The 24,897-nt window shown below is 39.2% G+C and overlaps 1 protein-coding gene across 1 annotated transcript; it reads right to left on the reverse strand.

Moving 5' to 3' along the window:
* Positions 1–18,062: 18,062 nt before the first annotated feature.
* Positions 18,063–20,656, reverse strand: LOC148031213 (serine/threonine-protein kinase PBL34-like). Its single transcript, XM_087684746.1, has 6 exons — positions 20,152–20,656; positions 19,555–19,898; positions 19,333–19,468; positions 19,096–19,229; positions 18,851–18,974; positions 18,063–18,764 (listed from the first exon to the last, which is right to left on the reverse strand). Exons 1-6 carry the CDS (start codon positions 20,339–20,341, stop codon positions 18,334–18,336), a joined length of 1,359 nt encoding a protein of 452 aa, XP_087540872.1. The 5' UTR covers positions 20,342–20,656; the 3' UTR covers positions 18,063–18,333.
* Positions 20,657–24,897: the final 4,241 nt, after the last annotated feature.

Genomic DNA, 24,897 nt, shown 5'->3' on the forward strand with positions numbered 1-24,897 from the left:
AAGACACCATAAACAAAGACCTAGAGAAGACAGAACTATCATACCACTGAGGGAAGGAAAGACAAGCCAAGATTAGGGATACATCTTTAGTTGGCCTCTTTGACCTCATAGAAGCATTGGTGGGTCAGGAGACAACCACCATGGTAGGCACTAGCCCGAATGAGAACGACCTTGACCTCGAACTTAACCTTAATGTGGCAGAGTACCTAGACGACATCTGTCACACTTTATGACCAACATACAAGAATAGCAAATCATGGAAGACCAGAAATCGATATCATATTTGACCTTGAGGAGGAGACAATATTGGCAAGGATAACATTGTAGGGCATTGCAAGTTATAGCCAGAAGCAAAGGGCTCAGAGGTTGCGTCAAGAGAGAGAGCTCAATGAGGTTCATAGGATTCTAGCCATCTCATGTATGGAATAGAACGGGAGGCAATGTTAATAGGGAGAGAGCCTTAGAGGCCGACCTTACAATGAGTAAGCTACTCACAAAAAGATTGCTAGAAAATACTAGTGATTTTGAGCAAAGTGGGGCAGCCTTAGTGGCATCATTATGAGCATGTCACCCCAAAGACTAGGAGCCAAATGAAAATATCCATAGTTGCAAAGCAACTCGATAAATACCAAGCACGCAATGACACCTACAGCTCATCAAGCAAAAATACAAAAAGCAGAACACGCTGAGAGGGCTAGACGGCGGTTGGAGATCGTAAGTAATTATTGTCCTCAAAGGAGCGGCCCGTTGCGTATAAGAGGTAGTGGTTCTAGTAACCTAAGTGTTACGAGTAGTTCTTCGAGTGCAAGTGGAAGTCCTAGCACTTCCCTACTTCCAGTTAATCAACCCACAACAAGTGGGAGTGTAGTTTTACCTACACAAACTCCTATTGTCAATCCAGTTGTAGCCATGGCACAATCTATCACAATTCCAGCAAGGACACCGGATTTGCCGGCATTAGGAGCCTCGTTGCCCATTTTCCATGGGTTAGTAGAAGAAGATGGAGAACTCTACATTAAGGAGTTTCAAACACTCATGTTCAATTATCGAATCCAAGATGATGTTCTTTAACATGACGTTAAAAGGAAGAGTGGCAGTATGGTACCACGGTCTCAGCCGGAACCATAACTAGCAATGCCCAATTCTTTACAGCTTTCCGTAGAGAGTTTGCCCTTGAGAAGGGTGGACAATAATGGTTGCGTGTCTTGAATGTAACATTCCAAGAGCCAAATGAGAATGTCCAGGCCTATGCCAAGAAATTAAAGCAAGTTCTTCGTAAACTAAATACTTATATCCCCATTCCAGCGGCTGCCCAGTTACAATGTTTTCTACGTGGATTGGATTTTAATATCCAGGTGTAGTTGAGTAGTGTTGCTTTGGCCAACATTGACACTGCTATGACCCAATCAGAAGGAGTAGAGTCATGCTTGCAAGTGGCTCATGCAGCAAGGATAAATTGGAATGGTAATAACTTGGCCTTGACCAATGGGAGTCAAGGGGATCCCATGTCAAACACGAATGGGAGAGGAGGGATCATGCCGAATTTACCTATGTTACTAGCTCCTCCTAGCATGACTATGCCCATAGCTAGTCAGGCGGCCTCACTAAATAGTGGGGGACAAACAATGTATCCTAATGTTGTCCTAGTAGGTCAATGGCCAATCCCTAATCAAGTGGTTAGGCCCATGGGATGACAAACTGACAATGGCGGCTACAAGTCAAGTGCCTCTAATGTCCTTGGTGAAGCTAAGGACATGATGAAGCATTATACCGATATGATCTCTGAACGGTATCGACGAATAGCTGTGGATGTCAATTTCCTTAAGAAGCAACAGAATTTGATAGGGAGCCAACGCCTTGAAGAGGGTGGCCCCTCAAGATTCAGCTATAAGTGGTGTGGTGTCCAACATTTCCCTAGAAATCACACGAATGTCAAATGTGATATTTGCGGGAAGTTTGGCCACTTAGCTGCTACCTGTTGGAGTAAGATTAGTTCTCTCCAACAAGGAAGTAAAAAACCTGGTCCACTTAATCATCGCACACAAGGGAATAATCTCTAGTAAGATGAGGGGCCAAGACAAATACTACAACGAGGAAAGGCTGTTGTAGAAGAGTTGCCTCATGGTAGTGGAGTCAGCCTTATTGAGGCTGTACGTGTCAATGATGCTGAAACTTCTAATCTATGAGTTGTAACAAGAGGGAAAAAGATTAAAGAGGGTGATAGAGGAATTGTAAAACTTATCGAGGGAAACCCTAATTAGGATACTAGGGAAAAGCGAGTCCTGAATCCGGATATGGAAGGTGGACCTCTAAGGCTTGTTGACGGTAAAGTGGATCCCAAGAAGGATAGAGAGGCACCAAGAAAGAAGACAAAAGTAAAAAAAGAGGCACTAAAGGCGGTGGTCCAACGACCAAAGGAAAGAAAGGTTTGGCGCGAGAAGAGAACCTTGGCCAACTACCATGAATTTGACCTAGAAAGTTCTCTTTGTGAGAAGTCAAATCAGATGTGAATCTCGTGCAATTGATTAAACTTTCTCCAGGAGTATGCAAGGAATTCAAGAAAATCCTATGTACCGGGTATATAGTAGAACCTTTGGGTATAGCTAGAGTGGGAGAAGATTGGTTCGATCATGGTGAAAAGCATTGCCCTAGGGTTCCAGCGTATGTGGATGGAATATTAGTGGAGCATGCTATCGTGGACACTGGATCCTCCGTCAATATCATAAGTTCAGACTTGATGGAGCAGCTAGGTCTCGAAATTTAAAAAGATGGCTCCATGCTTCTTAGGATGGCAGATGATAGTCTAAGACAACTAGAAGGTTGCATCACTAAAGTCCATGTTACTGTTGCAAGCATGGAATGCTATTTAGACTTTAGGGTGATAAGGTTTGCAGGACGTCCTAGCTATCGATTTTTGCTAGGAAGGCCCTGGATTTTATGAACAGACTGTCAAGTTGATATACCTGCTGGTCGAGGGGGAAGTCTATTCGTTTATGGATTGCTTTGTAGGATATAACCAAATGGAGATTGCTGAGCAAGACAAGCTAAAAACGAAGTTTATTACTATCTTCGGTACCTTTGCATACCATGTGATGGCATTTGGGTTATGTAATGCACCAGGTTCGTGGCAGAGAACAACCGATAAGACCTTTGGTGACATTTCCCCCGAGGAATTGAAAGTATTCATTGACAATCTGGGGGCAGCCACCGTAAGGGATAGACAATTAATTATCTTACAAAAGTATTTTGAGCGTTGCAGACAATTCTGCATAGCTCTCAACCAACGGAGGTGCGTCTTCAAAGTTCCTTATGGGCTCTTGTTAGGCCATGTGGTCAGTTCTGTAGGGATTGCGACTGATCCTGAAAAGATCACGGTCATAGTCGCCATGAGTCCACTGCGTACTTCAAAGGAAGTGCATAGCTTTCTGTCATTGGTAGGGTATTATCGGAGGTTTATCAATGCCTTGGCAGAAAGAACGTTGCCACTGACAAACCTGCTGTCCTTTAATTGCCAGTTTTCATGGAGTGATGCTTGTAAAGTATCTTTTGACGATGTAAAGTAGGAGCTTGCCAAAGCATCTGTTTTAAAAGTGCCAAAAAGGGGTGAAATGTTCTATGTATTTTCAGTAGCAACTATGTATAGTATCAGCTGCTGTTTGGCCCAAATTTGGGAGGAAAAGTGGTACCATAGCTTTTGCTAGTCGGAAGTTGGGCATATCAGAAATTAACTACACCTATATGAAGAAGTTGTGCCTTGTAATGGTATTTGCGACCAATAAGTTCAATCACTACATTCTTTATGAGAGGGTAGTTTTTTATACAAAGGCAGAAGGGCTTCGATTGTTGTTGAATAAGTTACAACTGCCTGATCGTTTAGCAAAGTGGTTAATCACTTTGTAGGAGTTTGATTACGAGATTAAGAGCAAACCATCGAAGCTTCAGGGCATTGTCGAGTGTCTTGTGGATTTCGAAAAGCCAAAAGAGGTCGTGGCTGAAGGAAGTGACATTCGATCTGCGCACCAGTGGTATCAGAGCGAAGTTGAGATCGAGAGCTTCCAATCGCTACCCATCTTGTGCGAAGGTGGAGCTCCTAGAACGATCGAGCTCTACGGTCAATCTCATCGCGAACGGTCGATACGGGTGGATTTTTGGCGGTCAAGAACCTCTGTTTCCATCCTCTGATCGCGAAGGACCGGCCTGCAACAATGGAGGACCACTCCTACATCCTCTCATACAAGTCATGGTTACACAGAGATAAGTATCAAAACTTCATAAGCTTAAAAGCTTAATACAAAGCTTATAAAGCTTAAAGAAGCTTTAAAGCTTCATAATTTTGAATCGACGGCATCAGAGGAGGTCCGCGTGAATTTCGTGCCGTGAAAAAAAACGGCGCCCCCTAAAAATTGACGTCGTTTACTGTTGCTCAAGTTTCAAGCCTACTACACTAAGTCAAGTCACACATAATTTACAAAGTCAACAAGTTTAAATTCTGCAAGTCTTCTAAGTCACTCAAGTTCTGCAAGTTCTGGTACTCTGCAAGTCTCATAAGTCTGCAACTCTGCAAGTCAGACAAGTCACTTGAAGTCAAAACTGACTTCTGTCCAAAAACTCCTAGAAGGACTGTTCCTGCGCAGAAACTCCGAACTGCAAAGTTGTTCTCTGGAAGGTACTGTTCGCATACGCAGACTTGCTGAACCAGTTTCAGCACATGCAGACGGTCAAAACGCAGATTTTTCAAAGATTACAAATCCTGCAATAGCCAAAGACGAAGATTGTGAAAGCCACACACAAAAATATATAAGCCTTGTACACCCGATCTTGAGCTATGCTCATCCCGCTAATTGGATTTTAAGAGTGTGAGGTTTTTTGAAGTTTTGCAGGATGACGGAACCACATATGGATGATTTAATGGCTGAAGGCGATCTTCTTGAACCTATGATGGAGCAAAAGCTGGATTTAATTATGATGCAGTTGGATGAAGAACGACGAGCTCGGCAAGCATTGCAAGCTCAATTGGCTAATTTACAAAGATCGACTACCGATAAAGAGGAACCACAATCTGAAGATCTTATCCGACGTACCATCGACGCGACTCTCGAAGCTCAATCCATCCGCAAAGAAACAAAGATAAGTAAAAGAAATTTCAAATTCCGTACTTTCAATGGCACCCGAGATGGAAAAACTGTTCTTGCATTCATCAGTCAGTTTGATGATTACTTTCATGAGGAAATATATGCAGAAAAAGATAAAATCAAGTGTGTCACTAATCATTTAGTGGATAGAGCATCTCTTTGGTGGACCGTGGTTCGTAAGAGTATAGATTGTCCCACTACCTGGGAGAATTTCAAGAAGAAGTTTATGCAGAATTTCCTTCCTCCACAATTTCATGAAAAAGCCATAAAGCAATGGGACCTTCTTCAGCAAAGAGATCGTGAGCCTATTCCTCAGTACACCGAACGCTTTTGGAATGCATTACTCCAGCTACACATGCTTAAAGATGTACCTGAAGCGACACACAAGCGCAAGTATATGTCTGGATTACTTGGGCATTACTATGTTGAAGTCAATATGTTCAAGCTTGCAACTCTTGAAGACGCAAATTCTTTAGCTCATGACACTGAAGACAAGCTTCGAGGAAGAGACAAGCGTCCACAACAATTTCAAGCCAATGGTAACTATGGACCTAAGCAATTCAACTCAAATTTTAGAAGATTTAATCAAGGTCGTTTTCCTTCATCATCTTTCCGTAAGTCTTGGGAAAAACCACCTGCTTTACCATCCAATACCAATCAAAACCCCAAGCCAACTTCACAGCCAAATCCTAATATTCCTAGACTTCTTGCCATTGCAAACAATGTATATAAAGCCAAACCTATAGTGTGTTACAAATGCCACCAACCTGGACATCGAGCAGCCAATTGCCAATCGAAGAAGTCACCTGTCCATATCAACTATCTTGGAGCAATGGAAGATGACACACATGAAGAAATGCCTGATTTCACGGAAGATGAAGACGACATTACCACTCCTTCATATACTTTACCAGGTATGCCAACTCCACATTCTTTATTGACAATGAAATGTTTAGTGCATGGAAAAGAAAAGATTATTTTGCATGATGATGGTAGTACTCATGATTTTATTTCTGCAAAGTTAGTGAAATAATTAAAATTACAAACTGTTTCTATGCATTATCTCATTAAAGCAGCATTCTTAGGCACAAGGTATAATGGAACACAAGAGGTGCATGACTTAGAAATTCAAATTGGTGAATACACTGAAAGAAGGAAATTTTTAGTTGTACCATTACAGTCTAGTGATATTATTTTACATATGCCTTGGCGTCATCAGCATAACCCTGATATAGATTATTCCACACATTCAATTAATATTCATTTTCAAGGAAAACATATTACATTGTATGGTATGCATGCATCTAATGCTTTTCCACTGCTTTCGCATACTCAAGCTAAACGTGCATTACGCAAAGGTAGTAAATCTTATCTCATTTGGGTGAATGAACTGCAAGTTAAAGAAAAACATATGCACCCTAGGCATAAAGAATTTCTTGCGCACTTTAAAGACTGTTTTGCACAAGATCTACCACCTGATTTACCTCCTTCACATCCAGAAGACCAAAAAATAGATTTGATTCCTGGTACACAACCACCTTGTAAAGCACCATATAGGCATAACCAGATAGAGCAAAAAGAAATTCAAAATCAAGTTGAGGAATTACTAAATAGAGGATTGATTAGACCTAGTAGTTCTCCATTTGGTGCACTTGTCTTGTTGGTAAAGAAGAAGAATAATACTTATCGTATGTGCATTGACTATCGTGCTTTAAATAAGATCACTGTAAAGAATAGATATCCAATTCCTAGAGTCGATGACCTTATGGATAAACTGCAAGGTTCTGCCATATTTAGTAAAATAGACCTTAAATCTAGTTATCATCAGGTGAGATTAGATAAGTCTGACATATTCAAGACTGCATTTAGAACACAATTTGGTCATTATGAATTTTTAGTGATGCCTTTTGGATTGACTAATGCACATGCTACATTTAGTAGAATGATGAATCGTATATTTTTGAAATATCAGCATTGTGTTATTGTATTCTTTGATGATATTTTGGTGTTTAGTAAAAATGAGAAAGATCATTATGAACATCTATCCTTGGTTTTCAAGTTATTGAAAGATAATCAACTGTATGCTAATCCGGAAAAGAGTGAGTTCTTTAAAATAGAAATTGAATATTTAGGTCATATTGTATCATCAGATGGTATTAAGGTTGACCCTAAGGAAATAGAAGCAATATTGAACTGGCCTATACCTAAAAATGTGCATGAGTTATGTTCTTTTCTAGGTCTTGCTAGTTTCTACAGAAAATTTGTGCGAACTTTTTTATTACTTGCTTTGCCTTTGACTAAACTTTTAAAGAAAGGTATTGTTTATCATTGGTCTGCTAATCAACAGAAATCCTTTGACTTATTGAAACATGCATTAACCCATGCTCCTGTATTACAACTGCCTGATTTTAATAGACCATTCTTTTTAGTAGTTACTGATGCTAGCGGATCTGGAATAGGAGCCGTATTTATGCAAGATAATCATCCCATAGCCTATTCTAGTTGTAAACTGAAACCCTCCGAACTTAAATATTCCACATATGACAAATAATTATTAGCTGTGGTACAAGCTTTAAGACAATGGAAACACTACTTAATGGGTTCTGAGTTTATGATTAAGACTGATCAACAAAGTATTAGTAATTTACTTAGTCAACCCCAAATATCTGACCGACATATCAAATGGGCAGCCTTTATTCAGAGTTTTCATCCGATTATTCAGTATCAACCAGGTAAAATAAATGTAGTGGCTGATGCATTAAGTAGAAGACCCACCATTCATAATATTTATGTTATATCATTTGATTCTCTAACCCCTATGAAAGATACTTATCATTAGGACATTACTTTTCATACTGATTGGAATAAATTAGTTGGAAATAATTGGATTCCTATTGATTCACTGTCTTATAATGATGGATTCATGTTTTATGAAAAGAGATTATGTGTTACAGTTCCATTCAGATCTTTCGTTTTGAATGAGATTCATTGTCCTCCATACCAAGGTCATAGAGGTATCATATATACTTTACGTACATTAACTGAAGATTTTTATTGGCCACATATGGACACTGATGTATCTAACTTTGTTTTTGAATGTTTGATTTGTCAAAGAGTTAAGAGACATCACGGTAAACAGTATGGATTACTTATGCCTTTATCTATTCCATCAAGACCATGGGAACAAATTTCTATGGATTTTATTACTGGTTTACCTAATACTAAAGCTAATCATGATATGATTTGGACTGTAGTAGACAGGTTTAGTAAACAAGCATATTTCATTCCATGTAAGAAAACTTTAACAACATCTCAGGCAGCACAATTGTTTTTGAAAACTATTTTCACTAACCATGGATTACCAAAAGTTATTATTTCTGATCGTGATTCTAGATTTTGTAACAACTTTTGGATTTTACTTTGTTTGCTAACCTAGGAACAAAAATTGATTTTTTATCTGCATTTCATCCTGAAACTAATGGACAAACAGAAGCCACTAACAGTACTATTTTAGATCTTTTACGTGCTTATACTATTTCTAAACCACAGACATGGGACACACATTTGCATTTACTGCAGTTTGCATATAACAATACACCACACATCTCTACAAAGAAAGCACCGTTTGAAGTGATTTATGGTTATAAATTGTCTACACCTGTTGCATCTTTATCAAATAGAATTCAGAGTGCTGATGATATCGCTACTATGCACGCTACTATTTTTGATGAGCTTAAAGATATGTTTGCCAAAGCCCAGCAATCATATACCAAACAAGGCAATAAGAAAAAACAAGCAATGAATTTCAAAGTTGATGACTGTGTTTGGTTGAGAATAGAAAAACATAGATTACAAAGTGTAGATAAACACCCAGTTGTGAAATTAGCACCTAGATTCTATGGACCATTTAAGATCATTCACAAAATTAATGACAATGCATTCAAGTTAGAATTACCACCTCACTGGAAAATTCACAACACATTTCATATTAGTTTATTACGACCCTTTAGAGGCCAATTACATGTACACCCTGTTTATGAAAACCCACCTTTGTTAGACGAAGAGACTGAAATACTTGAACCTGAAGCTATCATAGATACTGACTTTATGACCACTAGAATTGGCCGAATATATTCTAGATATTTAATCAAGTTTAAGAACCATCCTATAGAGGAAGCCCAATGGATGTACGCTAGAGACTTAAATGCTTTCCCCACTCTGCTAGCTCCACATTGAGCTAATAGCAATTGAGGTCAATTGCTATCCCACCCTGGGGGTATGATGCCAGGAGGCATATTTCATGGTGGATTCCGTGCCACGGTGGATTCCGTGAGGTTTTACGGAGGATTCCGTAAACTTTGGTGACCGAGGCTCATACACAAAGTGGATTCTTTGTGCGAGAAGTTGATGGGGATGCCTATCCTTTTCGGGCGTTTCATTAATTTAGCGTGTACATGGGTGATTCCATAGCGGGTGATTCTGCAAAATGCATATTAAATTAATAAACGTTTATGAGTTTAGAGTGCGCACTCGTAATAAATTAAGGTTAGGATTGATTTCTAACTCGTTGATTTATTTATGTAGCTGAAGACTGCTAGGTATTCACTTTTGTCGGTTTAATTGCATTATTTTACTAACGATTGTGAATGCTTCAGTTGATGTGTAGAGATAGCAGCAGTGGCGGAGGAAAGCATTGGAGGATAGCGAGTATTCGAGTTATCACTTATATTTTGATGGGCGCATACCTTAGGCATGGAGCCTATATTTTGTCGCGCCTATTTATTGAGGCGTTGGATATTTATTTATTATTTTATATGCGTATGGGCGCACGATTATGATATTTGTATTTGGACATTGTACTGGGTACGCCTGACTCTTTGGGCACCTGCCCATTAGCTTTATTTCTATTTTGTGCTAAAGCAAACTCAAAAGCCAAAAGCATGCTATTTTGTAATTTGGGCTATTATTTGAGCTTGAAGATGATTAATACATAAAATACATGCTTTGTGGAGCGCTCACACAAGGCATGGGGGGAGATTACACCCAATTGGTCTCCTGTTCATGTCGTGCATGCTTTTTACCTTAAGTTTTGTGCAAAAAGTAGAGTTCTTTTGTTCTTGGGGACCATCCGGCATTCACTACGCAAGCATATGTCATCCGATCTGCGCACCAATGCCTGACAAGGTTTCCTTTATTTTGGAAGAGTGCCATGATTCTGCTTGTGAAGGGCGCTTTGCTGGGCGGTTGTTTGATGGCACATAAGGCTTTACGAGCTGGTTATTGGTGGCCGTCCATCTTCCAAGATTCATTTGACTATGTTAAGAGATGTGATACATGTGAAAGACATGACAGTCGAGAGAATAGGAAGCGTCCACATACGCCTATTGGCTATCCTTCCATTTGTGAAGTGGGGCATCGATTTTGTTGGACCTATTACCCTGTCATCTACTACTTAGAAAAGATACATTATAGTAGCAACTGATTACTTTACAAAGTGGTCAGAAGCACGGGCGACAAGCCAGGACAATGTAAAAGAGACTGCCAGTTTTTTACTTGAGCAGATCATCTGCCATTTTGGTCCCCCAAAGAAAATAGTATCGGACCATGGAATGCATTTTTTGAATAAGGTAATTAGAAGCCTGACTGAAGCATAGAGAATTAAGCATAACAAGACGACCCCCTATAATCTGCAAGCCAATGGACAGGTTGAAAGTACCAATAAGTAGCTTGTGGGTATCCTATCTAAGATAGTCTCTGAAAAGAAACGAGATTGGGATACAAAATTATATGTGGCGGTTTGGCCGTATAATACGACATTTAAACGAGCCACTGACCACACCCCATTCAAATTAGTCTATGGGGAGGAGTATGTATTGCCCTTAGAAATTGAGTTGCTGACCATAAGATTCGCAATCAATCATTCATTGGGTGATGAAGATGCCTTATTTGAGCAGTTACGACTATAGCCCACTTGGACGAGCTCAAATTGCAGAGTTTGTTGCACTAGGAGGTAGCCAAATGTTGGATGAAGCGGTTGCATGATCTAAAGGCAAAGAAGTATACCTTTAAAAAAGTGCAATTAGTTCTGTATTACGATGTGCGTGGGGAGCTATTTCCAGGAAGGCTGGAACCTCGATGGGATGGCCCTTACAAGATAGTTCGGATAGGTAAAAATAAGTCCATGGTTTTATTAGCTCATCTACAAGGAGTGGAATTTAAGAATAAGGTTAATCTTAATAAGATTAAACCTTATTATTTCTAAATATGCTAACACACTAAATGCATTGCAAGTCCATGCTAGGGCTGATTTGAGACCTACAGGAGAGCTTAAATTGGTCGATGGGGCGGATAATCCCTTATTTGGAGCACCCATATCTAGAGCAAAGATATCATTAGGGAGGCTTATCTGGTGGAGCAAGGGATACAAAGTGATTGAGTAAGAAGACGGTACCTTTGTGTGGGAAATTAAAGTTTTTTGCCATCATTGTTTACAAATCTTAACAAGCATCCCTGTTGAGTTTAATGAAGAAGGTGGGATGGAGCCGTTAGTTCATCCTCTAAATATGTTGAATTTTGATTATCATACTTATAAATAGAGGAGTTCCTGATGGCTGGCTATGTAAACCCCTTGTGGATGTACACGTTATACTTTGATGGAGCGTCCAGGGGGCTTGATAGAAAAGGGAGTATTAGAGTAGTCATTCGAGATCCCCGACGTAGAGTTACAATGAAATTAGCTGCTTATCTTAGGGCGGGATTCACTTACAACATGGTAGAGTATAAAGCCCTGATTATGGGATTGAATATTACCAAGAAAGGTGGCATTAGGCGGTTGTTAGTAAAAGGGGATTCCCAGCTAATCTTAAATCAACTTAATGGGACGTATACAGTATGGAATCCTCTTCTTCATATGTATCATTGAATTGCTATAACCCTACTTGATGCATTTGAGAGCATATATCTTTAGCTCATTCCACGTTATTGGAATCAGTTTGTGGATTCATTAGCCAATTTTGCTTATGAGGAGGATTTCTTTTTCAACTGTGGTCCTAGTCCCGATGTTGTTATTGATAATGGGGCAGGACCTGGTCTCTTGTGGGGAATGTTATCAGACCACACGCTATATACATGCAAAGAGTATAACGTGCTAGATTTTGGCCCTTTGACATACATGCGACTTTGCATATCTTCCACACAAGATCACCAAAGATCAATGATACCATACTCATCTCTAGTACTTATTATCAAAATTTTCTTCAAAATTAGTACATAAATTACATCCTACGTACATAGGAGGAACCATTAGCCAATGACAGGTGCACATCTTTCACTCCAACAATGCTACAAGCAAAGTTATTTCCCACACAGACACATCATTTTTTGCTAGCATCTTATATCGCAAACCACTTCCTATGGAGAGTAACATGAAAGGTGCTCCTAATGTAAAATCTAATCTTGAAACATGTTGTCTTTAGTAGCAATGAAGAATGCATCCCCAAGTGTAGAGACATAAAGCACATCATTGTCATCACCACTTATAGTGTTAACCTCTTCAATGTTTGCCTTTTTTTTTCCTTCTTTCTTGCCATTATCATCACATTTCTTTATTCCTACTTTTCAACTTTAAACAATTATTCTCAATGTGATCATTTTTGTTGCAATAATAGCATTCCATGCCTTTTCTAGTGTGAGACTTGCTCCTTGAGTTTTTCCTATAATGGAATTTCCCCTTGCATTGGACCTCCCTCTAACTGTAAGTGTATTGGAGTTCTTTTAACCTACATTGTTCTTTCTATTCAACTCTTCTATAAGCAATATAATTTTCACATTAGCACTAGTCAATCCACTAGTAGGTGTCGAGTTACTTATAGCAGTTCTGAAAGTATCCCAACTTTCAAGTAAGGTGACAAGCAAAAACATAGCCTTCACACTGAGTCATGAAAGGTTATGCTCTTTAGCCAATATACCCCTAATGCAATACTTTTCTTCTAATACAAGTTGCATAACTTCTTCCAAAAATCCAAATGCACCACCTTACATATTCTTAACATTTAAATTCACTTACTTAGAGAGGGTAAGCATGATGATAGAGCGTGCGAGCTCATCCATTTCCACATCATTGCCCATGTCCTCAAGCTTTGCACCAATTTAATTGTCTTAATCTGTCTCTTTTGTATTTCATTGTAAATCTTCTCTTTTTGATACAAGAAATTTGTACCATTTAAGTTCTCAATGTTGAACTATGCTTTTTCAAAAGTAAAAGAAGAAGCCAATGTGTGCCAAGCACGAAGCAAACAAGATACCGTTAACTATAAGTTCAAAGAGACAAATATAGCCATAACTCGAGTGCCATCACAATGGCCAAACAATGGCTAATGCAACATCAAAAGATCCCAATCTGATGCCAAAAAAAGTCAAAGTAGATTCCAATGCATTGATTTTTTGCAAAGCTTCAATTATTTTTAATGCATAAAATAGCCCCCAAAACAATTGCATACAAATCACCCTTTATGTCACCAATGTAATTGATTTAATGATTGCAACAAGAATATAATACAATTGAACCAATTTTACAAAATAATCAATTTAGGTCTTCAAATAGTGTGAAAATATTTTGAACAACTATTTCATAGCATAATTGATTCCAATTTCTGCAACATAACTAATTCCAAATTTCGGCTAGTTCATAGCAAAAGTGATTCCAATTTTCTATAGTATGAATGCGGCTTCTCAAATAACCAATTTGCAAGTTTCTAGTGTGAAAGTAGTACTTGAAATATCAAACTCCAACTCTTTGCCATGAACCAAATGCACCATTTTTGCTGCTCGTTTTGACACGTGTACCCTACAACATGCCTTTAATGGAGTCGATTATTGGCAAAATTGTTTCTAAAGTAATTAATTTTTGGAGTTTCAATGCATTTCTATCAAGCCAAAACAATCAAGATTTGAAGTATCTCTTATCTATTACTGGCATAAATAGATTCTAATTACAACCAAGCCTTGAGCTTCCAACGCAAGCAAACCCCCTATTTTCATTAGCAAGCATTCCCTATGCTTGAATACATTAAGTACATGAACCAAAACCTCATCCTAAGCATTCCAAAACTAAGTTGTTCTACCTTAAATCTAGCCAGTATTGGCTATCCAAATTCTTTCGAATTGTGGCAGGCTCCAAATTGAAACTCAATGGCTCCCTTAATTGGAAAACCTACTTGACTTAAATGAAGAGCTTATTAGTGAGATTTCTACCTCTTTCAAATCTGTGAAATAAGCATGAATTTTGCAATGAAGCTTGAATCCTTGACCTTGCGACAAAGCTTGACTCCTAGTGCTCCTTGCTTCAACCACAAGCTCCTACGTAACTCTGATATCATTTGAGGTGAAGCAATGGTGGAGTGTAGAGTCAATGAAATGAGAGTGCAATAGGAGGAATGCACAATGGTTTTTTGGGCGGATACAAGAATACAATGATCTTTTATTTTTCTTCACTTATATATGATTGTATAGTGTGTACTTACACAGGGTCGTTAACATTTAGGCATTGGGTTTTACCCTAACAACTGTTAGTTGCTTCAATTTGGCCATTGCTTTCTAAGTGGAAAGTAGAATGAAGCCCATCTTAGGCCTTAAATTGTTGAATAGGAATATTGATAAATGATTATAGAATATATCACCATGGTCTAAGAGAATACCTTTGTAAAATCCATGATGTATTGTAAGAGTCTTTTTATATGGAGAAACATAATCTTGTTTATTGAACCTATTTACTACAGTCAAAATCATATCATTATGGGAGGACATAGTAGGTAGACCAATAATGAAGCTCCTAGAAGGTGCATTAGGTACATCTAAAGACATAAGACAACAATAAGACTTTTCATGGTGATGTTTAGCTCGTTGTTGCCAATCAATGCATTTGGAAACATACTTTGCAATATCATGCTTCATATTTACCAATAAAAGTATTCTTTACATACAACTATCGTGGATTGAATACATGGATGAACTACATATGCATGACCATGCATTTCATTCATGATAACGTGTCCAAAAGGTGTAGCAATACATGCTATCCACATTTACTATAGTTTCTCAATTGACCAATTAAGTTGAGAGAATACAAGAGAGCAATAAAGAAACATATGCGAGTGCACTACATTTGCGTGGCCAATTCATCAATATGACTCTAGCCATATGCCCTCCTACAAATTCATGAATCCCCACTTCATGTAGCCAAAATGAGGGCTATTATGTAGATGTTAACATGCTACACTTACATGTTTTTATCCATGTGCAAAGCCTCTAAGGATCTACACTTTTCATGCATCTCTTCTTTTTACCAAGACCTTTATATTTCCCCTTCATTATCTTAAGGCAATTCCAACCTTCATGTTTGGTGATAAACAATTAAAACATACTTTTTCCCTTCTTTGCTTCTCATATTTTTCTTGGCTTGGTTTCACCCCAATGTTTTGTTTTTTTACAAAATGAGTTCGTTTCTTATCTTTGATGATATGCATTCTTTAAAAAACACTTCCCATGGGTTTGAATGTGCCCAATTCATTCGATTTAAACTCCAATTAGTGGGGCTCACAAAAGCACCCAAGTTTAAATATCTTTAAAAACTTATATGAACTAATCACCTCTTTAAGGGCCTTGGGTACACTACACATGACTTTCCTTTAGGGTCTACCCGTTACATAACCTTATCCCAACTCTCCAAAATCCCCCCTGCTTTCACTTTTCGATGAATTATTTCAAGGAGATGCCTTCAAATTGAACCAATCTTCAAGAATTTTGTTGGTCTCTTTTGAGTTATGCCACAATGTGATTTAGACCCTATGTCATGTTGGCCTCAAATACTTGCATGCATGTACTTGCATTATATAATTCAAAATTGATACAATTTGAAATAATGCAAGTATTAGAGTGCATGTAGTCATGTAGAATAATTCAAAGGTGATGCAATAAGGAATAGATTGTATAAATTTGCATGCATATATTTGCATTAAATACAACAATCACTCATGTGCTGCTTGTAACAACAATATAGCAAGCTGGAATATTGTGTAAGTACAACAAAAAATCCCTGCAAAGTTGTTTGTGCAATCTTTCCACTATGAGCCACTTTATGGCTTTATTTACGAGTACAACTAGCTATTTATGATTACTTGTTACAATTTAGAACAAGAAATCAATCAAGACAACATGAAGGTAAGGCAAGGGAAAAACAAAAAATTTATTACAATTGTTGTCTAAAATCCAATTGTGGCAACTTAGGAAGGTACATGTGCTAGTTTTAAAAGCCAATGCAATTCTCAATCTTATTTGCTAGCATGGCAACAATTTAGAGTTAACAACATAGTCATTATTTCTAGAGTCTGCAATAGGGGTGATCAGATTTGATCTCATTTTTCTCAATTAAAATCATGATTTTGCTTTGATACCAATGATAGACTAGGGGTGGTTGATTATTAGTCTATAATCATTTTTAGGGTTTGCAACAAGATGACTAGATTTGACCTTGTTTTCTCAATCTAAATATGGCATTGCTTTAAAACCGATGATAGATTACGGGTTGTTGATTGTTCATCTAAATCCAAATTAGCGCTTAACAAAGAAAGCAAATTCAAAAAGTGAAAGAAAATGGCCCTACCCAACCATGGCACAACCCTCTTTTGTGATTAATCAGATTCATGCATGGCAAATGTGTGCATGCTTGCCTCCCACATCACCCATTGATTTGCCTCTAGACCTTGTTCACACACATTAACTAGCTTGAGCTACATATTTTAACCAGCCCTAGCCCCTCATCAAAGACATTTTACATGCACTATTAGTTGTACGCCTTGAACCTTGTACATATTCACAACTCCTAACAATGTTTCGACATAGATGTCACATTAATTCTCCCACTGATTTATACTACATAAGAGGCAATTTCAAGGTAGGTCGCTATTTCCCAAGAGGAGCTAATAGGCCTTTAGTAGCAGCTACCCAATGCCAAGGTTAGGAGGCACCACCATTAACTAGGGCGATAACAATATGTGGTGCACTTCTACATTATCATCAGAAGATACTCATCACCCACCTCTTCACCATTGTCATCTGTGCTAGCCTCCTGACACTACCATTGTAAACCCAAAGTCATGCCGTGTCGTACCAGACCATCTAAAATTGTATCCTTGAGAAGCTCAAGTCCAGGCTGAGACTATAAGTTTCCTTGGTAATCCTCACCTGGTTTAAGTAGAAATTCAAGTTTTGTGTTTTCATATGTAGGGTGTTCATGGAGGCCTGAAGAGGTTTGTTGAGAGCTTTCTTTGGTACAACTGAACTAAGGCCTAAACAAATTCTAGTTAATTATCTGGGGGTGGTCCCTTCTGCCCTACATTACACAGTCTAAAGGGTTGTTTACTGTGGAACATTTTTTGACCTTGCTCGAACTTCGTTTCCTAATGGCAGCCTGCAATCTACATCATTTGTGTCCATACTCTTCATTTTCTGCAATATCCGCAATCCTAAACCAGTGTCAATTTCTTATCATCCTGAGTCTGCATCTAAGAAGGGTTACTAGGATTCAGGAAAGGAAACTGCAGGCTGAGAATACATCTATTAGGTACCACATCAAAAACACCCCAGAACTCTTAACCATGGCATGTGATTTGAGAAAAGCTCATACTAACCAAGAAGCTAGAAAAGTACTGCCCTGCTCCCCAAAATTGCAAGCTTTATACTTCAACAACAACTCTATTGACAAAGCAGCTATGCTGCATGCCAACTACTCATGAGAAAACAAAGAAAATTAAGAAATGAAACACTCAGAGACACTCTGATATAAAATAGGACACTAAAGCTGTCTTGCACTTTAACCATAATAGCGTTTCTGCAATCAAAACCTCAGTTTGATACAAAAACTACTAACTCATGGAACTCAAGGAAAGAAACTCTTGCAGCTCCAGTCCTGTACTTGCTTGATTACCATAAAACATGTACATGGCCCGCTTTTGCTCCATCAACACTATGGGGGGGGCTTCACATCCAGCAATCTTCCATTCTTACAATGACAAGATGTTTGAAAGATCACTGGTGGATACCCCCCTGGCTTTCTATTCATGGTCTCTCAGCATTGATTTACAAAGTATCTACTGACCTTATAAAACATGCCAGGAAAAGGCAAAGTTAACAGTGCACATCAACATCAGGTGTGCCTACCAGTTTGCTGGTGGGAACCATGTTTTATTGACCGTTGAAAACTGCCAGCTGTAGGCAGCATTTTATTAGCTTCAGCACCTTCACCAGAATACAGTGCGATGGCCATATCTTTTAAGTTCTGTATCTGTCCCAAAACTTCAACTATATCACTCATTGATGGTCTGGCCTTTGGATCACGGCTTAAGCAGCGATTAGCTAACTGCCCTGCTTTTTGGGCTCCTTTGACTGAATAATGGCCTTCTAAACGGGGGTCTATGATTCTGAGAAGTTTCCTTTTATCACACAAGTAAGGCCGAGCCCATTCTGCCAAATTATGCTCTCCATTAGGTCTGCTTTTGTCCATTGACCGCTTGCCTGTCAGCATCTCCAGTAGCACAACACCAAAACTGTAGACATCACTCTTTGAGCTCAAGTGCCCTGCATTAAAAGAGGTAGACAGTGCTCAAGCGCCAATTCATAACCCAAAATAGATTGCTTCTTCCTGGAGATTTCACAAACATTACCAGTCATGACATATTCTGGAGCTGCATATCCACGAGTCCCCATGACTCGTGTTGATACATGAGTTTTATCCCCTTGAGGACCATCTTTAGCTAGACCGAAGTCTGAAAGCTTGGCCCTGTACTCCTGCAACATCATTACAAAATATTTGAGCTATCCCAGTCCCAATTTCCCTAGGTGAGTCCTGTGAACACTTAAACCCTCACACTTGCTTGCAACCATAATACACCCAAAAAGCCAATCATACCAAATCCAATAGTATATTTGATGTCTTGAAATCCCGGTAAATGACAGGCTTGCTACCACTGTGAAGAAATTCCACGCCCTTGGCAGCACCAAGAGCAATTTTCATCCTAGTATTCCAGGGAAGGGGTAAAGACCCTTGCAAGCGAACACAATAGAGTTAATTATAATGCTCAAACTACATTGGTCACATTTTGAAAAGAAACAACCATAGACGTGAAGAAACAAAAAATCGACATACTTCTAAACAGATGATTCTCAAGACTTCCCCGTTGCATGAACTCATACACTAGGAGTCGCTGGTCATCCTCAATACAGTAACCAATCAGCTTCACAAGATTGGGATGATGGAGCTGCCCTAAAAATGTGATCTCTGCCTGTGAAGAATGTTGGGGCCACACCAGGGTCAGACCCTATTGACAGATGATACGGTTTGTTAATTAGCAAAATGCTGCAACCTTACCAGCCATTCTTTGTGTCCCTGCAAACCATTGTGATTCAGGGTCTTCACAGCAACTGTGAGGCCCGTCCCTGGTTTGACAGGTGCAGTCCCATGCTCATCTATCCAGCCCTTGAACACACAACCGAAGCCCCCCTCACCCAACAAGCTATCCGGTCGGAAGTTCCTTGTAGCCGACTTCAGATCGCTGAAGGAGAACCTCCGCAGCTGTGCAGATAAAACGAGCTCTTCGTGTGTCCTGGAGAGCACAGACGAGTCAGTGGAGTTGGATTTGATGGAGATGTCCGATGGGATGATCTGTGCAGTGGAGGGTGCGGTGGGACTAGCCTCGCTGGCAGTCAATTGGCCTGCATCAGGGAATATCACATTTAAAGTTTCTGCAACCCCACATTCAATATTACTGCAATTTCAGACATTTAATGTTTCTGCAATCTCACATTCAATGTTTCTGCAATCTCACACATGCAATGTTTCTGCCTGTGAGGAAATAATGGCAAAGATGTACATGATGCTTTCACATTCTTATATGATGTGTCCCATTCATATTTTTGAGGCCCAAGAAAGATAGACAAGAGCAACCCATAGCCACATGACACATACCTGGAGCTGAAGCACTCTTCAGTTTGGGGCTTTCGGGCAAGAAACTGCCACAGACAAAGCAAGACCAGAGATTGAATCCGCTGCTGGCACCACCGCCGCCGCCTACTTCGGCCAGGGTTTTGTGGTCCGGTGACGACGACTTCCCGACCTCCTCCCAGGCCAGAACCTGCACTCCAGGACCCAGCCCCATGGCTCAACCTGTGCAGGTGCCCTCTGCCATCGCCCTACATATAGATCACTATCCCCTGACGGTAAAGCTGTAGACTGCAGGACAAAGGGGGCCTTTGAATGAAGCTTTGACACAAGATCGGAGTCCAGATAACAGTCTTAGGAGACAGAGCAGGATCTAAATTAAAGATAACAGCTGAAAACAAATAAACACAGACAGACAGACAGAGAGAGAGAGAAGTTTTGTGACAGTCAAGCAAAGTAATTATAATAAAGCCAATTTGTTTTTTTACAAAGCTTTTCCATTGAAAACTAAAAAAAACAGCTTGGTGAGCTTGCCATCAAGGAGAAGCTTGATTATGATGATGATGATGATGATGATGAATCATGTACAAAAAAGAAGACATGATGTGAATGATTGTACTTAAAGTTCCTTTCTCAAGGTGATCTTCACATGGAAACATTTATAGCCAATTTGGGCCCCGCCCATGCACGCCGGTGGTTTCTTGGTATGGGGATTCTCTAAGCGATGGGCAGCAGAAAAGATCGGTGGGACTCCAAGAGGGCCTTCACACATAATCTATGGCTATGGCATTGTGCATTTATTGCCCTCTCATTTTGACATTTGCACTCAAAATTATACCCTACTTTGCAAATTATTCCTCTTTGGGGTACAGTTTACATCGAGTGCGCCACCTCGAGCAAAAGCCCTCTTAGAGTCCCACCGATCTTTTCTCCTTTGTGCAAAATCCCTCAAAGTAGTGAAAGCAGACCTAATTTTTACAATCATCATGAATGTTTTGCCCTTTCTGCATATGAAATACTCTCTCTCTCTCTCTCTCTCTCTCTCTCTCTCTCTCTCTCTCTCTCTCTCTCTCTCTCTCTCTCTCTCTCTCTTTCTCTCTCTTTGGAACATCTAAAAGGCATGGGTTTCCTTGAATAAGCTAGAATTTCTTAGTCAAGAATACATAGATGACATTAAGGGATCATGCTTAAGATGTCGAAGTAGCTTCTAAAAGGAATCTTATCTATACATATATTTTTAATTTGCATATAGGACAAACATTAAGAGAATTTGAATAAGAGAAGAAAGATTTGGGGTCACTCATGGTTGCAACCTTAGCTTAGAATTAGGTTCTAATGTACAACTTTGCAATTGTAGCTTAGTGTGCAATTAAGATTGACAAAGGGGAGAAATTATATCAAAAGTTTTTCCAAGTTGAAATATTTTGGAGGATTAGGTGAAGTTTATGCTTTAGGTACTACCTTAGCCCTCACTTAAGTGCATGCTTTGGACTAGAAGTTGAGGCCCACCTCTTGTGTCACATAGGCTAATAGTCAAAACATATCTTTTAAAAAAACTAACACGAAGGCTAATGTTATCAATTGGCATATCTATACTATTAGTTAAGGAGAGGTGGGGGGCAAGTGCCACGTGGCAGCCCCCCACCTCCCCCACAAAAAAGTTGAGAACGCAGGGGCAGGTGCCACGTGTCCAGCACCCACCCCCCCGCAAAAATCGCGCCCGCACAGTCTAGGTGCGGAGCGCCTAGTTTGTATTACATTGCTTGCATACTATATAGATGTGTGTGTGTGTGTGTGTGTGTACACATACATACATACATACATACATACATACATACATACATACATACATACATACATACATATATATATATATATATATATATATATATATATATATATATATATATATATATATATAGAGAGAGAGAGAGAGAGAGAGAGAGGCACATTTTCATAACGCAACTCATGCTCTTTTTTCACTACCCTACAATTGTGGCTATGAAGACCCTTTCAACTCTCTTCCACCTCACACTACCCCTAACTTTCTACCAAGTGGTTGCATTAATCAACAACATACAATTGCCTCTATCCTAGAATGCTTATGCTTCTTGATCCTAGAAGACACTCTGATATTTAGGATATTATGCTTAAGACGCCAAAATGTCTTCTAAAATAAGCTTGTGTACTTATAGTTCAATTTTGTATAAGACATACATAACAACGATTTAAACAAGAGAAGAAACCTTGGGACTCACTCATGGCTATAGCCTAAGGTTAGAATTAGGGTTCTAATGTACAACTTTGCAACTATGGCTTCATCACTTCAATTAAGATTAATGAAATGAGCAGGTTGAGCATAAAATTTTTCCTTAAGAGTTGGAAATATTATAGCTTGAATGGATTACGTTGGAAATATTATAGCTTGAATGGATTACCATGCATCATGTACTACTTAGCCCTCCCTTGGCTGCATGCTTTTAAGCTAGAAATTGAGGCCCACCTCACACACACACACACACACACACACACACACACACACACACACACACACACACACACACACACACACACACACACACACACACACACACACACACACACACACACACACACACACACACACACACACACACACACACACACACACACACACACACACACACACACACACACACACACACACACACACACACACACACACACACACACACACACACACACACACACACACACACACACACACACACACACACACACACACACACACACACACACACACACACACACAGAGAGAGAGAGAGAGAGAGAGAGAGAGAGAGAGAGAGAGAGAGAGAGAGAGAGAGAGAGAGAGAGAGAGAGAGAGAGAGAGAGAGAGAGAGAGAGAGAGAGAGAGAGAGAGAGAGAGAGAGAGAGAGAGAGAGCATATTTCTCCAGTAACCATGGTACCATCACAATTTGTTTTGAGATATGTACTTACATGTTTGTGTGTGGTTGAGTCTAATTGGGTATGGACTTTGGGATTTTAATATGTGATAGAAAATCCATATTGGTGTATATGTATACTTCGATTTCATCTTTTAGGAATGTAGTAGCTTTTAGGTCACACGTAGGACCACAATTTGTAAGCATATACATGTCAATACTTATTTATGTGTTGGTTCATCTACTTTGTAAGTATGCAAGTTTAAGAATGTGGTTGTTGCATGTTTGTGGATGAGTGTCACCTTCATTGTATGGTTGGTTCCCAATTTGGCCACCCAGCAATCATCTTAAGATCATGCTCTTTTGTAAACCCTTTGTTTCACTCAAAACTTTAACCTTAATCTTTTGAGTCTCCTCCAATCTCTTTCATCTTATATTTTATAGGTATGCAAGTTTAAGAATATGGTTATTGCATGTTCATGAATATGTGCCTCCTTCATTGTATGATTTATTGCCAATTCGTCCACCCAATCGTCTCAAGCTCCCACTCTTCCTTTTTCCTTTGTTCCACTCTTAGATCTCCAATCTTAATGATGCGGGTCTCTTCCAATCTCTTTCATCTTGCTAAAAGAGGCAACCTCCACCTTCTACTCCTCTACTACTACATATATAGCTAGTTTGTGTCCCTATAGTTGCAACAACCACAACCTTCATCACCACCATGACCAGAGTGGGGTTAGAAAAGAATAAGAAAATAGAAAATCAAACTAATTTGAGAATTAAGAAACTTTGACTAGAACTCTTACAAAGCCCTTTGATTCATATGATGCACAACAAAGCAAGTCCAGTACATGCCCTCAATGTATAAGCGCAATACTCTGTGTTGGGATGCTGGTCCAAAAGCTTTTGAAGCAAGAACTCAAAGATAACCTTGTTGTACAACAAGTCTCAGATGTACATAGGCTTTAGGCAACCACATAAGCTTTAGATCTCATATCTAATCAAATAAAACCTATATAGCATACAATAGCTACCATCAATAGGGCATGATACCAAGAGATGGTAATCAAAGAAATCTATGAAATCCCTGTATGGGCCTTAATACATGAGTTTAGCCCTATTTTTATTGTTATATACAATAGTAAAAAACATCCTTTATGCTGCCCCAAAATCACCCTAAAGAGGGTTCTTCCAATACTTCAAGTTTCTACCTATTGTAGACAAGCATATGCATCAAGTATTGATCTATGTGTCCAAAGATTCATACTGAAGATTTAGGAAAACAATATTCAACCTAAATTCCTTGTTTTACCATGTTTCTTATAGCTTATGAGAGCCACAAGTTCATTTCTTTGGTACCCCAATCGATGTCTTAAAGATCTAGGAGTGTTTAGCCTTGTTCCTTGCTCCCAAGAGCTCTAGTTTGCATGCGATTTCAATCCTCTTCTTTCCTATGTTTTTTGCTACCCTCCAGGATAGGTTGCCCCAACTTTCCTCATGCTAAATGCTTTCTTTCCCTTCTTCTCTTGACTCTAGCTTGATTACTTGTAATTAATTCACTAAATCAAGATTGTGTAGTGTCTCTAGCTCTCATATAACCTATATTGGTATGTCCTTGTATAGACCCATAAATGCATGAGGTTACAAGCTCTTATATGCTTTCATAGTATGGACATAAAATTGTATGTCATCCACCCCCTCCAAACTTGGACATCCTCTAGCATGTGCCAGATTATCGTTATTTTGCAAGATCAAAGCCTTTCTCATCTATCTCAATGTCATCCGCATCATCTTCCTCCACACTATCTTGGGAAGTACATGTATCTAGCTCTTCTCTCTCATATGCAT

The sequence above is a fragment of the Lygodium microphyllum genome, chromosome 9 (assembly GCF_053477565.2).
Source record: "Lygodium microphyllum isolate KBCC chromosome 9, Lygodium_microphyllum_v1.1.10, whole genome shotgun sequence".
Taxonomy (NCBI): domain Eukaryota; kingdom Viridiplantae; phylum Streptophyta; class Polypodiopsida; order Schizaeales; family Lygodiaceae; genus Lygodium; species Lygodium microphyllum.

Excerpts from the sequence above, each read along its gene's own strand:
- LOC148031213 (XM_087684746.1), bottom strand. The coding sequence starts at position 20,341 with ATGGGGCTGGGTCCTGGAGTGCAGGTTCTGGCCTGGGAGGAGGTCGGG. Across the intron at positions 19,230-19,332 it reads TGAGAATCATCTGTTTAGAA|GGTCTTTACCCCTTCCCTGG; the intron begins GTATGTCGATTT and ends TTCGCTTGCAAG. Across the intron at positions 18,765-18,850 it reads TCCAGAATATGTCATGACTG|GGCACTTGAGCTCAAAGAGT; the intron begins GTAATGTTTGTG and ends CTTTTAATGCAG.